Genomic DNA, 16,002 nt, shown 5'->3' with positions numbered 1-16,002 from the left:
GGGCTGGCCTGATTTCCTGGGCTGAGGATGGGGGCACAGTCATCAGCTAGCCAGCCTTCACTGCTAGCATGGCCTTCACTGAGCCATTTTTGTGTCCTGGACCTCAGTTTTCTCATCTACAAGATAATCAGTTGGACCTGGTCTCCAAGTCCCTTGCAGTACTGAATGAAATCCTGTGATCTGTGATCTTCGGTTCTTGGATTTGAAGGTGTGTGAGAATAAGACCCCTTTTGCAGAGGTGGTGGGTAGCTAATGGCCTCTTCCACTGGCAAAGGAAAAGACTGTAGTTCTTCAAGGTTTTGGGTTTGCAGACTCTTCCAAGAATGAATGAAAGTTGAAGGATCTTTCCCCAGAAAAATGCATGTGCCTGCCAATATTTGCATACATTTCCAGGGGTCCTTTAGCCCCATCCCATGGAATCCCTTGTACTCAAGAATGCAGGGTGTACACGAGAGCATTAGGAGATAAAATATACATACCATTTACCATTCTAGCCCTTCTTAAGTGTACAGTTCAGTGGCATTAAGTCCATCCCGTGGTTGTGCAAACATCACCAGTATCCACCCCCAGAACTTTTTCACCTTTCGAAACTGAAACTCTGTGCCCATTAGACACTAATTTCGCAGTCCCCCCTCCTCCCAGCTCCTGGCCTGAATTTGTTCCAGGTACGTCATATGAGTGGATTCATACAGTATTTGTCCTTTTGTATTTGGTTTATTTCACTCAGTGTAAGGCCTTCAAGATTCATCCATGTTGTAGTCGGTGTCAGACTTGCCTTTTTTTTTTTTTTTAATAGTTTTTTTTATTTTTGAGATGTTGGGGGTAGGAGTTTATTAATTAATTAATTTTTGCTTTGTTGGGTCTTCGTTTCTGTGCGAGGGCTTTCTCTAGTTGTGGCAAACGGGGGCCACTCTTCATCGCGGTGCGCGACCTCTCTTGTTGTGGAGCACAGGCTCCAGACGCGCAGGCTCAGTAGTTGTGGCTCACGGGCCTAGTTGCTCCGCGGCATATGGGATCCTCCCAGACCAGGGCTCGAACCCGTGTCCCCTGCATTAGCAGGCAGATTCTCAACCACTGCGCCACCAGGGAAGCCCTTGCCTTTCTTTTTAAATGTGTATAGATGTCCGTTCATCCTTCAGTGGACACTTGGGTTGCTTCTACCTTTTGGCTATCGTGAATAATGCTGCTGTGAACATGGGTGAACAGGCATCTCTTCAAGACCCTGCTTCAGTTCTCCTGGGTATATACCCAGAAGTGGAATTGTTGGGTCATGTGGTAATTCTGTGTTGAGTTTTTTGAGGCGGGGCCATCCGGACTTGAGAGTATGCATAGACGATCACAGATCACATGGGGCAACTGGGTGGACTTGCGGGTGAGCCCTGGGGCAGGGGGAGTGAGAGGAGAGTGGCATGGGGTGGGGGGAGGAGGACAGCGGAGGAGGGGTGGCCTGGCTCTCTGCAGGGATACAGGCCAGATTGGAGCCCGCGTTCATGTGAGGCCCAGAGTCCTCTGAAATGTGGATCACACAGCACTGAGCAGCGGTGGCCTTGTGACGGTGGTCCAGGGTAGGGGGACTTTCATTCCCCTGGCCTCCTCACTGGAGGCTAAGGGGTGGGAGGGCCCGTGATGTGGGGGGGCTCACACCTAGGAGGTCCTGGGTGCTTTGGGGGTGAAAGGGCTGGGATGGCTGAGCAGTGACTGTGTCAAAGCCAGGGAGATTAGATTATGGAGGCAGACAGAAGTAATGATTAACTTTTCCAGTCTGCACACTGTCTCCACTCTGTCGTACTGTTGTTTTTCCCTGTAAGTACAGTGCGGCCCTGGCCAGGCCCTGGTGCTGGGTTGTAAAGAAAGAAGGAATGAGGGCCGGGAGTGAGCAGGGGGCGGGGAGCCAGGGAGCTGGCCGGAGAGGGAAGGCTTTTCCATCAGATCCAGCGCTGGAATTTATTGGCCGGAATGCAGTAAATGTTCAAAATGCCATCCCATCCAACAGTTTTCATAATTGTTATGGAACAAGGGGAGCTGGGGGAGGGGAGGGATGAAAAGGACTTTTGTTTCTCACTGGATTTTTCCTCTTCTTGGGAAGGTTTCTCTACCCTCCAGAAAAACGAGAGAGTTGAGCTGGAACTGTGTGAAGGACGGGGTGGGGCAGGGCCCGCGTCTGGGGCTGGAATACCTTGCAGGGAGCTTGGCGGGTCCGTGCAGCTCGGGGGCTTTATTCAATTGAGACCCACAGCAAAAGCTGCTCCCGCAGAGCCCCCAGACCTGCAGAACCGGGCAAAAACTGTCCTGCACCTCTGGGGGTTGTGTCCTTTCGGAAAGCTGGCTGATTGTGCATCTGTGTTTATTAAGATTCTTTAACGCGTAGCCGACGTACTTACAAGTGGTCAGTAAAAAGAAGAAAACGAGGGACTTCCTGGAGGTTGAAGAGTAGTTTCCTTTGTTGGATCTGTGTTTGCGAGGGGAGGCGCACCGCCAGTTGGGAATCCACGCGTGGAATTTGGGGGGGATTTGTGGACTCTCTCCGGGTCGGGGGTGGGTGGGTTAGAGATGTGACTCGCACGCCCTTCTGTTGTGGGATGTTCCTCTCCTTGCTGTGTCTTCCCAGGAGTGGCCAGATCCTACCCAGGGGGCAGGCAGGTGAGCAGATAATGCCCCTGCAGGCAGGTCTGGGGGGCTCTGTGTGCAAGTGTGTGACCCCTCTTTCTGAAGGGAGCTGCTGAGTTAAGTTGCGGGGGGGACGACGGTGAGAACTTGGTGATGCACCCTGGGGTGGACGAGACTTGAAATTCAGACTTGAAAAGGTTGAGGCTGGATGCACACTAACCAACAGCCAGGGAGGCCCATTTACTGTAAATATTATGAATGGAGTTGGCCGGGCTGGGAGTCCCCACCCTTCCTCTGAGGCCTCGGAGCTGGGCAGAGCTGGCCTCCTCAGAAGGCAGGCAGCCGGGTACACGCTATAATTTGCATGGCTGAAGGCTGGGGCACAGGAAGCCGCGTCAGCCCGGCTGGCGAGACAGATGGGAGCTTTTGATTTGTGTGGCTTCCCCCCTTCCCCGGCGCTACCCTTAATTATATTCTCTGATGGCAAAACACTGCTCTTAGGAGGGACCCCTGGGCTGGGGGCCTCCGACTTGGGCCGTTTGAGGGGCTTTAGGAGGTGGGGCTGTGGCCCGTTGGGGGAGTAGGGAAGTGCATTTTAGCTCTAGTAACTGATTACTCATCACAGTTTGTAAGGCACAGTCACGAATCAGTCTTCTAGACTAGCAGGACCTGCCAAATATGTCAGCCCAGGGGAGTTTGCAAGAGGAAGGAGGGTGATGATGGGTGAGAAGCTTCAGGGCGCCCGAGCATGGGTGGGCATTGGAAATAAGATGGTGATACAGGAGACCCTTCCCTGGACACTCACCTTTTCCTGGGGGCCATGAATGACGACACAGAAAGAACACGAGTTTGTAACTCTTTGCAATGAAAAAAAAGTTGGTTTAGAGACGGACACGGCCAAATCTGACTCAAATCTCCTTTCCCTTTTGATTTTGTTTTGTTTTATTGTTGCAAATGAAATGCAAAAATGTGCCCTGCTCCCCGAAATGATTTTCTTACTCTCCAGAAGGGAGTAAAAATAAATGGAACCTGTGTTGTTGAATACTGAAACCCAGGGTGTAGCCAGAGACCATCAGAGCCAGAAGGGGGCCCATGGGACTGTTTTGCCCCAGCCGCCTTTGCCCCAGTTGTGGGCTGGTCAGACTGAGACTCTGAGGGGGCAAAGCCGCTTGGCCAAGGCCACAGAGCAGCAGCTTGCTGTCAAGAAGCCGTTTCACTCCTGGCTTGCTTGGTGCGAGGGACCTGGACCCCATACTCGGGGGCCACGGTAGGCATAGCATTTCTGCAGTGGGCTGTGAAGGACACTTGTTTTCCCCTCTAGTGTTTGGAGAGGACTGGTGGCTTTTGAGGCCTGAGGTGGCCGCCCACACACAGCTCACACCAGCCAATATTCTGGCCTTGAACCCAGCTCTGCTTTTCAGCAGGTGATGTGTGTCTCATTGTCCCTCCTTTAACATAGGAATGGTAATACCGTGCAGCCTCACAGGGTCCCCTTTCTCTGTGAGCCCTTTTCAACAGAACTATGCATAGTAAATGCTCGTTAGGTGAAGGTATCAGCCCAGAACTGTTCTCCCACCTGGGGGTGGGGGTGGGGGGCGAAGAGTTGTCAGCATTTTCCGAGCATCTGGAGACCTAAGAGATAATATGCCCCTAAGAGCTGAGACCCTCCGCTGTGACTGCTGGCCAGACCCTGACCTCTGGCTGCTTTTTATCAAATTGTCACAATGCCAGTGTGGCCAGTACTGGGAGCTCCATTTTAGAGATGAGCTCAAGTCACCACCAAGGTGACATGGGAGGCAGATTGAAGGGGGAGTGTCTGACTCCATAGCTGGTCAGCTCGTGGCGGTTGGAACTCAGGGACCTGAAGAAGCACCCTGGCCTTTGAAGGAGAGCTTGCGGCACCCCCTGCCCACCCCCCAGTCCAGCCACCTCAGTGGAGAACCTCATTGCAGAGCTCTGAAAAAGTATCCAACTTTTCTGTCCTGCCTTCATTCTCTGACCCATTTGGTGTAGGAGCTTGGGGGTAGTGGTGATGGGTTGGGTCTGAGCATTTTCTGGGTAACTGAGAGTTAACCTGAAATGTTTTGAGTTAATTTCAACCCCCATGGTAGCTTGCTCTAAACCCCAGAGCTGTCTTTGCTGCCCCAAGAATCCGAGGGGGCAGCTCTGGCGTCATCTTTTGTGTCCCGGGTGAGGTTGTAAGCATAGCTGATGAGAGCCGACCCCAGAACCCAGATTGAGCCCAGACACCGCAGCAAGTTTTTATGTGTTTGCTTTCTCCTGAAAACTAGATACCAGCGAGAGACTTTGTTAATTGTGTTTGGGATGAGAGTGGATGGGACGGGTTGGCACCAAGTCCCCTTTTATCTCAGTCCTTGTCCCTGAAATGAGCTGGTCGCTCTCTGAACAGTTTCCTGACCGGGGTGGGGAGCCAGGCCGATGAAGCTGTTAACCTTTGGGACGACTGATGTAGGGGGAAGGACAGGATGAGGCAACCCTTGGTGGCGCCGGAGTCCCGAGGAGGGAGGACCCTGGACCTGAGAGGGCGAGGCGTGGCCACGTTTGCGTTCCAGGGTTGCCGGGTTGACTTCTGGGTCTGCGTGTGTGCCCTTCGTTTGCCCTCATCAGCCCGCCTGAGGCAGCCATTTCTGCCCAGGTTCCATCCCCAGCTGTGTGCTCTGCTGGACCACTGGGGAGGGGGCTCGCAGACCCATCCCACCGTGGGATAACCAGAATGTTGGATAAGAGAAATAATCCCTTTATAATCCAAGTGCCTCGCCGAGATGAGAGTGGGTTGAGACACCCACCGCCCCCCTGCCCGCCCGCCTTTTATTCCAGCCCCCTGGTTGCCCTGGCAGTGGGCACATTGGACTCAGCAGGTGCCTGCTTCTGTGGCTTTCTCTGTGCTGCTTCGTTTCCCAAGTATGTGCCTGTCCTGAAAAGTCAGAAACTTGGCGACGCCCCACCCCTGTCCCATCAGCACCGCCTCTGTGTGTGGACACAGCTTAGGGTGAGATGGCCTCACTTCAAGCGTTCTCAGAATCCCACTGGGTGTTTTGGAACAGTTCTGCCTCTCTGGCCTCATGGGCAACTTCCTAAATTGGAGACCGGATATGGTACTGTCGAGGCACTGAACTTGGCCTTTCCTCCCTCCCTCCAGTTTTTTTCTTCTTCATCTCCTCACACCTTCAAATCAAAAATTTTAAAAGGGGGAAGTTCCTCTCTTACCTAGGATGTGGCCTTGAGGGTCTGGTCACCCTGTGCCATTGCGATCCCAGGCATGAGATTCATTCATGAGCCTCTGGTCTTCTGGAAGGGTCTGGTCTGTTCATTCACGACGAGGGTAATTAAATAACTCTTTGTACGAGGCAGGGAGCTCCTTGTTAAGTGGTCTTCCCTAATGCAAGTGCAAACACGAGGCAGAATCCTTCTCCTTCTCCACACGGCCTCCCGCTTTGCTTTTAAACGGTATAGATTTTATGCTTTAAGGGAAATTGGGAAGGGGAGGGGGGAAAACAACCTTAAAGGAATTTTAGGCTGATTCAGCACTTTTCTGGGGTTGCTCCACACATTCCCTAAACTGTAATAAAAAGAAAAAATTGTGAGCAGGCATCTGATTAGGTAGCTTTTGACAACACAGCTTTTCTTTTGGATGCTTTAAAATGCACAAATACAGTTTTAAAACAGGCCCCCCATACAGTTTTCTGAGGAGGGAGAAGTTGTTGAAAATACCGGAAAAGGTTATAAAAGCTGAGGGAAATTAACAGGGAACTGCGAGTTTTGCCTTCGGAGGTTAAGTATCGGCAACCAGGATACTCTAAGACCCTTCCTCAGTCCTTGTAACGAGGGGGCCTTTTTTATTCTGTGCAGGGTCCTCCCAGCTCCTCACTTGGAGGCCTGGGAAGCCCCCAGGAGCTAAGCGTCTGCCCCGACCTTTGTGGGGAGATGCTTGTGGGCTGTGGGCCCAATTCCAGGAACTGTGCTTCTCTGAAGATGATGCTGAGCGCTTCCTAGAAATGAGCCCAGACGGCGGGTACTTCAGAGCTAAGGAGTGGGGTCTGAACTGGCAATTTGGGGCATTGTACTGGGCCCCCAGAAGCGTGCTGTGTAAAAGGGGCCTTCGCTCTAGAGATGGGTTTGCCTGACAGCCTGTTTCTGTGCTTAGAGCTGTGTAGTTCAGGAGCATCAAGGAGAAGAGGTATCAGGGCACTAGGGGACTGCAGGGTGACATGGTGGGGGGACGGACACGTGGGGGCCCTGCTGCTCCAGACTGGGGCACCTAGTGGGCTTTCAGGGACCTTGCTTACATCGAGGGACACCCACACGCTGCCGTTTATCTGGGCCGAGCCATTAACCTCAACAGAAAAAGGCTTTTTCTTTCTCCAGGGGATGTCTGGCAGCAAATTGCTGGGTGCATTGTCGGGCCACACAGATGAAAGAGAAACCCGCCAGAACGCCCCCCACCCCGCCCCATTCCCCTTCCTCTCTACTGGCCAACCTCAGCCCCCCCACCCCAGCTTCCTCTGCCCCCTGAATCCCGCCAGGCAGACAAGGCCCACCCCCACCCCCCTGCCGGTGGGCCTGGCACAGGGGCAACTCAATCTTCAGGCTCCCACCCGCCTCCCCCCCTCCCCCCCCCCTCCCCCCACTCCCCCAACCCCCATACTCTGGCGGGTGCCAGGTTTCAGGGGAGCCGGGCTCCATGAAACAAAGTACTGTGAGGCTCCGCTGAGGGTCTCCTGAACCTCCCTCCCAGCGACTCCTGAGCCTTCCTTTCCAGGCCGGTTTGTTGTCCTGAGTTGGGATAATAAGTGAGAACTTCTTACATTTGGAAACGCTCTCCCCCCGCAAACAAGCAGGCAGGTGGGCGCCCTGTGCCTTCCAGAAGAGGGCTTTCTCCAACCCGGCAAACTTGGACGTCAGAGCATTTTTATTTACGTGGACGTTATGGGTCTTTGGTATAGCCTTCAGAGCTGAACTCCCTCGGCAAGAGGGTTCAAAAGATTGCCAGCGCTCACGAGTTTATTAGCAGTTGATGGATACTTTGCAGAAACAAGTTAATGCCTGATGACTCACCTTCTGCTTGGAGCTCTTGTCGCTCTCTTGTTTTTCCATATGTTCCTGTGTATGCGCACGCAAACACACATTCACATAACACACACTCGAAATGTGCACATATCCATGCACACAGCCTCTTTCACACTTGTGCTTTAGAGATGAATGTCGGGGTCAGGGGTGATGGGCCAGGTTTCTGGTGTTGATTTTCGGTGGGGTAGTGGTTGAGGGGAGGAAGGAGCCCTCAGCTTCCCCGTCTTGTGTAGCTGGTGGGGCAGGCATTTGAGAAGGCCAGGTGGGGGGTGTCCAGGCACCTGGTGCTCAGGGTGGGTGTTTGTGGCTGCCTCAGTGGGTCACCGAGCGCCTTTGTACAGACTTATTCACGGAACACCTCCATGTAAAGTTAATGCAGCTGACTGGTTCCCAGGTCCTTACATGCCTGTTAACGTTGGAAGGAGTTGGTGTGCTGAGCTGCACTGGTTACCCAGCCTGCCAGGGCAGCAGGACAATGGGGACCCGAGCCCTCCTTTACCCCCAGCTGCTGTGCTCTGTAACCCATCATCATCCAGGCTCTAAACCCAGTGGTTGCAAAATCAAAAAGGCCAATCAAACCCAAAGACATCACACACCACCCCCAACTTCATGCCCTAAGCCCCCCACCCCGGTAAGTGAGAAGCAGGGACCTACAGGGAGGGCAGGAGGCCGCCTCTGCTGCCTGCCAGGCCTTCCCCCTGTGCCTCCCCACTTTCGTTAACAAATACAAGACTTCCGGTCTCCGCCCTGCCAGCACAAACCACAGTGTTCCTGCAGCCCGGCTGGGCTGGGGAGACTTAGGGTTCCCAGTCTGAGTCCTGCCCCGCCGGCTCCAGCTTAAAGGAGGAGTTGGAGGAGTCAGAATGCCAGCCTCCAGGGCCCCCTTTCCTATCATATGCTCCCCCCTTTTAAAGATCTCTGAGCACCTGTTCGGGAGTCACCTTACCAGAATCACCCCAGTCTCCCCTGCTGCCCGTGGGAAGAAGCATGTACAGGAAAGCCGGGGTGGACCCTCCAAGGGAGGGGAGGGGGCAGGGCAGCGACATTAGATGCTTCTAGCGGGGGAAGGGGAACAGGAAAATGCGGCAGGCAGGACCCTGCAAGCATGGCGGTACCCACTTAAAACACATCATCTTCTGTCTAGGCTGGAGGAAGTTAAGGTAGTCTGGGCTGACACCAACTTGCAGGTTGTGATTTGGCATTTTAACCTAAACTCACGTATACAGAGCTGCCGCTGACAAACTGAGAGTTATTTTTCTGTTAGGAAGATAGATACTTTTACCCCAAACCACGTCCATTCAAATTTTTCCTGGATATGGGACTTCCCTGGTGGTCCAGTGGCTAAGACTCCACACTCCCAATGCAGGGGGCCAGGGCTCGATCCTTGGTCAGGGAACTAGATCCCACGTGTCACAACTAAGAGTTCACATGCAGCAACGAAGATCCTGCACGTGGCAACGAAGATCCCACATGCTGCAGCTAAGACCCAGCACAGCCAAATAAATAAATAAGTAAATAAATATTTGTGGCGGGGAATAAACTCTGCAGTGGCTCCTCTTTAAAAAAAAAAAAAAAAAAAGGCTTCCCTGGTGGCGCAGTGGTTGAGAGTCCGCCTGCCGATGCAGGAGACACGGGTTCGTGCCCCGGTCTGGGAAGATTCCACATGCTGTGGAGCGGCTGGGCCCGTGAGCCATGGCCGCTGAGCCTGCGCGTCCGGAGCCTGTGCTCCGCAACGGGAGAGGCCACATACTGCAAAAAAAAAAAAAAAAAAAAATTCCCCCCGGATAGTGCCTCCTTATGACCAAGGCACTGATCTGAGAACTGGGAGACCACAAGCACAAAGGCTGCTTAGCAGGTGGTCCTGGGGTCTAGGTCTGGTTCCATCATCCCTGGGGCCTGAGCAACAAGCTTTCTGAGTCCAGGTTTTCTCATGAGGATGACAAGGGGCTGGAGCAGCTGGCCCTCACGGTTCCATCCAGTTTAAAGAACTGTAATTCTAGACCCGCAACTGTAAGGCCTTTTCTAGTCCTAAAACCAGGACCAGCCAAGTTACTAAGTGGTCTTGGCTTCTGAGCTCTGCAGCGATGGGGCTTTCCTTTGGCCAGGTGGGCACACGTGCTGGTATCCTGGGTCTCTGACAGGGTGTGGGGAATGGAGGGAAGAGGCTCCCCAGCAAGCCCCATGCTTAGAGGCAAGGCTCTTCCATCACTGGGTCAAGATTTCCAGGCCCCAGTAGGAGGACTGTTCGGCCTGCAATGCATCCAGCACCCCATTCGCTCCTTCTGTCTTGCCCTGAGAGACAAGCTGATCATGGGGGGCTGTGTGTGATCTTGATTTTGGGAGGAAGAGGAAAAGGCCGGTCTCCATCACCACCAACCAACCATGTCCGCCATTTTGTTTTCTAGATTCCCAACTTCTTCTGGAGCCTGGGGATCGGTCACACTGGTGCGTGGTGGCATACTGGGAGGAGAAGACGAGAGTGGGGAGGCTCTACTGTGTCCAGGAGCCCTCCCTGGATATCTTTTATGATCTACCTCAGGGGAATGGCTTTTGCCTCGGACAGCTCAATTCGGACAACAAGAGTCAGCTGGTGCAGAAAGTACGGAGCAAAATCGGCTGTGGCATCCAGCTCACGCGGGAAGTGGATGGCGTGTGGGTGTATAACCGCAGCAGTTACCCCATCTTCATCAAGTCAGCCACACTGGACAACCCGGACTCCAGGACGCTGTTGGTACACAAAGTGTTCCCCGGTTTCTCCATCAAGGCTTTTGACTACGAGAAAGCGTACAGCCTGCAGCGGCCCAACGACCACGAGTTCATGCAGCAGCCGTGGACTGGCTTCACCGTGCAGATCAGCTTCGTGAAGGGCTGGGGCCAGTGCTACACCCGCCAGTTCATCAGCAGCTGCCCATGCTGGCTGGAGGTCATCTTCAACAGCCGGTAGCCACGTGGGGAGAGAACAGAGCGGGAGCCGAGCGGGCCCAGTCCAAACTACTTTGCTGCTAATATTTTCCTCCTGAGTGCTTGCTTTTCATGCAAACTCTTTGGTCGGTTTTTTGTTTTTTTTTGTTTTTTTTCCTTTTTTCTCCCCTCCTTCCCCTCGTTCTTGTTTATGTTCTGTTTTGTTCTTTGAGAAATAGCTTATGAAAAGAATTGTCGGGGTTTTGGCGGGGGCGGGTGGTATGGTTGGCAGAAGAACACCGAGGCATGAAAAGGGGAAGCAAAAATCAGTACCACCGAACGCAGTGTAAATGGCGGGGCGGGCCTCGACTTCGGGGTCCTCGTTACCCTCGTCAGGGTGTACGAGAGAGAGTGTGTGTGTGTGTACGCAGATGGGGGAAGCGGTGTGCTCTGTGTGTTTCCTACGGATGTTGACCGCTGAGAGGTTTGCGCTCCCAAGCTGTGTCCCTCGTGCTCCTTGGACTTGCACAGTGGGGCAGCGGGTGTCCCAGCAGCGGCCAGCAGCAAGGCTCTGTCCCCCAGACGGGGGAAGCCCCCATCCCGCCTCTCCCCTTCTAGGACACTGGCCTGTCCGCAGGCTTCTTAGAAGCCACCCTGCCAGAGGCTGAACCAGAACCTGCTTTTCCATGCTGTCTCACTCCCCTCCGGCCACCCTGCTGCCGTTGTCGTGTCTTTCCTTTTTGGCCACCTGCTCCTGGATACCTCTGAGATGGGCTTCCCGAGGGCTGCCGGGGCAGCCCCGTCACAGTATTGCTCACCCAGTGCCCTCTCAGGCCCCTCCGCCTCTCCCCTGCCCTGGTTACATCAGGTTTTTCCTGGACTCAGAAAACCAGCTCAGCACTTTCCTCCCCTCTGCAGCCTGTGTGTTGAGCTCTGCTGTTAGACCAGCGAGGGGAGCCGCCCCCCTCCCCACCAAGAAGGATTCGGTCCATCTTAACCCAAGGTACCACCATCCTGAGCTGACACCTAACTCTTCCGTTTCTTCTACAACTCATACACTCGTATGATACGTTGACACTGCTCTTAGCTCAATGAGCATGTTTAGACTTTAACATAAGCTATTTTTCTAACTACAAAGGTTTAAATGAACAAGAGAAGCATTCTCATTGGAAATTTAGCATTGTAGTGCTTTGAGAGAAAAAGGACTCCTGAAAAAAACCCCTGAGATTTATTAAAGAAAAAATGTATTTTATGTTATATATAAATATATTATTACTTGTAAATATAAAGACGTTTTATAAGCATCATTATTTATGTATTGTGCAATGTGTATAAACAAAAATAAAGAAAAGATGCACTTTGCTTTAATATAAATGCAAATAACAAATGCCAAATTAAAAAAGATAAACACAAGATTGGTGTTTTTTTCTATGGGTGTTATCACCTAGCTGAATGTTTTTCTAAAGGAGTTTATGTTCCATTAAACAATTTTTAAAATGTGTACTTGATTCCATGTTGTCCTCCAGCTCCTTTTTCTTCGGGTGGGTGGGCAGCGGGATGTAGCCATCAGAATCCGGGACAGTTGGGGTCTCCCAGAGCTTGGTTGGGGAGGAAGCTTGGTTGGTGGGGCCACAAAAGGGAGAGACGATCCAGAACAGCTTGCTCTTCCTTGCATCCTAGAAAGACCCGTACCTACACAGATACCACCTTTCTTGTTAAGCAGGAACCTTAGGGTGCAGCTGGTGGCTGTCCTGAATTTGTAATGGGTCAGCCTCGGGGAGCCCTGAGTTACAAAGGCAGCTGATTTTTCAAAGCCTGAAAAGTTGAAAAGAGGGAATATCATTTTGAATGATTGGGAAGGAGGTTGCACTGGGAGATAGGATGGGAAGGTAAAGTCCCAAGAACTTGGGGTCCATCCAGTTCCTGCTTGCTGACTCCTTGCTTTACATTAAATCCTGAGATGACTGCACCTTTCCCAGAGGAAGGTCACTGCCACACTGGGTTCCGGGAGAGATTCCCTGAGGGCTGAAGCCCTGGAGTAGAGATGAGGCTGGGGCTGAGTGTTGATGGTGGGAGGGAGGGATCTGGGTCCGCTAAGTTTACTGGGCACTCCGGGAGGTGGAGTAGGCTGCAAGGAGTCTGGGCAGACCCTACTCTGCATCTGCTTAACACTTTTCCAGTTCTCTGTTCCCTTGGCCCGGCCCAGCTTAGCCCCAGTGGCACTTGCTGGGATTTTCACTGATCTGAGCCATGTTTTATTTTATTATCATTTTTTCAATTAATTAATTAATTTGCGGCTATGTTGGGTCTTCGTTGCTGCGCACGGGCTTTGCCTAGTTGCTGGCAGCGGGGGCTTCTCTTGTGGAGCACGGGCTCTAGGGCGCACAGGCTTCAGTAGTTGCAGCACGTGGACTCTAGGCTCAGTAGTTGTGGCGCACAGGCTTAGTTGCTCCGCACATGTGGGATCTTCCCGGACCAGGAATCGAACCCCTGTCCTCTGCACTGGTAGGCGGATTCTTAACCACTGCGCCACCAGGGAAATCCCTGAGCCACGTTTCAGATTCAAGACTTTGCTCGCACAAGAAATAGCTTCAAATCAGGCACCAAATGGGGCTGTTTAGATGTCTGTGTCAGAGGGTCTTAAATCTTAGACCCAGGAAGGGGGACTCTGAAGTGGGAGTGAAGATTTTAGATATCACAAACTGGTACAATTTCATAAAATTTTTGGAGGGCCAAGGTAGGATTGCCAGTTTTTCATTTTGCCAAATGACACAAAGCATTATAGCCTACTGGCACCACTGTTCAATGCGAGGGAATTATAATACAATTGTATAGCGAGGAATGTTAACTTAGAGCTTTAGTGCCAAATGGTCATCTGGGCCAGCTTGTTCACATGAGGTGACGGGGAGCTCACTACCACTCGAGGCAGCTTTTTATCAGTTGAACTGAAACCTGCCTCATTTATTCTAGTTCTGCAACCTAGAATAAGTGTAAAATCCACGTCTGGAAAACACCCAAGGAGGGCTGTAATTAATTCCCAGGTGGTAGTGGTGGAGGAGGGGTGGGGTGGAAGGTGTTCCATTAGGGAGCTGTCAAAGGCATTTTCGTTTGCTCTAACTTGCATCAGCATGCCAGGAAGCTCTTTAATAATAATAGCTACCATTTATTGAACGCTTAGCTAGTTGCCAGGCATGATGTTAAGCGTTTAAGGGAACTATTTAATCCTCCCTAGGACCCCCTGCAAAACTGGAGGCTTTGAGAGGTTAAAAGACTTGCCCAAGGTCACTCGGCGAGGAAGTGCTGGGGGTGGTGGTGTTCAGGGGCTGACTCTGGCCTTACTCCTTGGTCCAAACCCTGTAGAGATGTTATTTGGTGGAGTCTGTTGGGGCTCCAGTCCCATCACCTCAAACCAGCGGGAAGGTGGGCGCCGAGCTGCTTGCCCCGCGAGCTACGTGGGCAGGGCCTCCGGGTCCAGGAGGCAGGGGCTGTGGCAGCGGCACCTTCACGCCCTCCTCTGTCACCTGGACGTGACTCTCAGCCCCACAAGGTTGGAACTGGGCTGTGGGCGTGTGGACCCCCGTGGGGTGGCTGACCCTGGGTCAGGGAAAGAAGGGACATTTAGGGGAAACCCCGTGTTTGCAGTACACGGCACTAAGCTGCCATCACCACAGACATCCCCTGGGCACCTCTGATGTGCTAGGACTGCTGCAGGGGACATGTGTCCTCCGTGGTGCTGGAGGACAAGATGCCCACGCCTGAGGGTGACCAGCAGCCCAGGCAGAATGCGTTGAGTGAGGAACGAGGACCTCCAGCCAAGGAGTTTGGATTCGTGGAGGGGAGGAGAAGATGCCCCCTTGGAGGGAGGTTTTCCTGTCACCTGGCTCTCCTTCCTCTCTCAGCTCACCAGTCAAATTTTGGGGTGTGTCACAGGGTTGGTTCTGTCCTCCCCTCTCTTCTTGGGCCACACCTTGTCCCCGGGTGGCAACGTCACTCCGGTGCCTTCATCTCTCCTCACCTGCGCTGCCTCAGCCGCCCCAGCCAGAAACCTGGCTTCTCCCGTCTCCCATGCCCTGTCCCCCGACATGAAATAAACAGCCAGATCCTGTCCTCTCTGCCTCATTCCATCCAGAGGTAAAAAATGCAAACAGTTCTCACGTATGTTCCCTTGCTCTATCCCCACTAGTACGATTTAGTGTGGGACCTTCTAGAGCCTCCTTCCTCTACTCCAGGTGGCCTTTCAGCATCTGCCTCCACCAACCTCATGACTTAACCCCCCACCCCCTCCACACAGACACCCCCCCACACACACACACCCATCTTGGTCCCCAGCATGCAGGGTAACTTGCAATTCGTCAAACACGCCTTGCTTATGTGTTTCCAAGCAAGCGCTTTCCAGCTCCTTCTTCAATTGGCTGTCTTCTTCTCATCCTTCAGGATGCAACTCAGACCACACCTCCTCCAGGAAGCCTCTCAAAAATTTCTGCTCTAAAGAGACAACAGTGGTCTAGGATTCTCTCTTCCCTACTGAACAGTAAGCTTTCGGCACTCTGGGATCCTTCTTAGGATCCACTACCTTAAAAATTTCTAGTACAGTGTTCAGACAGGGCTTGTCCTGATGAGGGAGGGAGAGGCAGAATTGTGCTTGGGATGAAAACAGTGATAATAATAATGGCCAGGACTTCCCTGGTGGCGCAGTGGTTGAGAGTCTGCCTGCTAATGCAGGGGACACGGGTTCGAGCCCTGGTCTGGGAGGATCCCGCATGCCGCGGAGTAGCTGGGCCCGTGAGCCACAACTACTGAGCCTGCGCTTCTGGAGCCTGTGCTCCACAACAGGAAAGGCCGTGATAGTGAGAGACCCGCGCACCGCGATGAAGAGTGGCCCCCACTTGCCGCAACTAGAGAAAGCCCATGCACAGAAACGAAGACCCAACACAGCAAAAATAAATAAATTAATTAATAAACTCCTATCCCCAACATCTTCTTTTAAAAAAAAAAATAATAATAATGGCCAGCACTGATTGTATTCTGACTATGTGGTAGCAGTGTTCCAAGCATTTTACATTGGGATTGTGCCATATGACCCTTACAACTATCCTAAAAGTAGATGCATTATCATGAGCCCCATTCTACAGATGAAGAAACTGAGGTTACAGAGTTGCCCAAGGTCCCCCAGCTGGTAAGTGATAGCGTCAGATTTCATCACCTCTGTGCTATCTCATGTCTATGGGCAGGCCTGGGTCAAGGGTGACTGAGTCGGGCATATGTTCTTTCTAAAACAAGTTCTGGTTTGAAAGGACCAGGCTGATCTGACTGCTGAACAGTAGAAACAGCGCCCGAGGTTTGTACAGATTTGTGTGCACCAAGGGTCTTCCCGGCGCATGCCCTCCACAGGCCCACGCTGCGGCA

At 52.6% G+C, this 16,002-nt stretch overlaps 1 protein-coding gene across 2 annotated transcripts in view; it reads left to right on the top strand.

Moving 5' to 3' along the window:
- The window catches only part of SMAD7 (SMAD family member 7), a 30,192-nt gene extending 18,088 nt beyond the window's left edge, over positions 1-12,104 (top strand). For both annotated transcript variants that reach the window (XM_082641439.1, XM_082641438.1), the window contains exon 4: positions 10,101-12,104. In XM_082641439.1, the coding sequence (XP_082497565.1) occupies positions 10,101-10,639 (539 nt within the window). In that variant the 3' untranslated portion in view covers positions 10,640-12,104. The remainder of the gene's footprint in view (positions 1-10,100) is intronic.
- The last annotated feature ends 3,898 nt before the right edge of the window (positions 12,105-16,002 follow it).

The sequence above is a fragment of the Mesoplodon mirus genome, assembly GCF_964341445.2.
Source record: "Mesoplodon mirus genome assembly, chromosome: 13".
Classification (NCBI taxonomy): Eukaryota; Metazoa; Chordata; class Mammalia; order Artiodactyla; family Ziphiidae; genus Mesoplodon; species Mesoplodon mirus.
The sequence above is the reverse complement of the archived record's forward strand: the minus strand, read 5'-3'. Positions and strand labels throughout refer to the sequence as shown.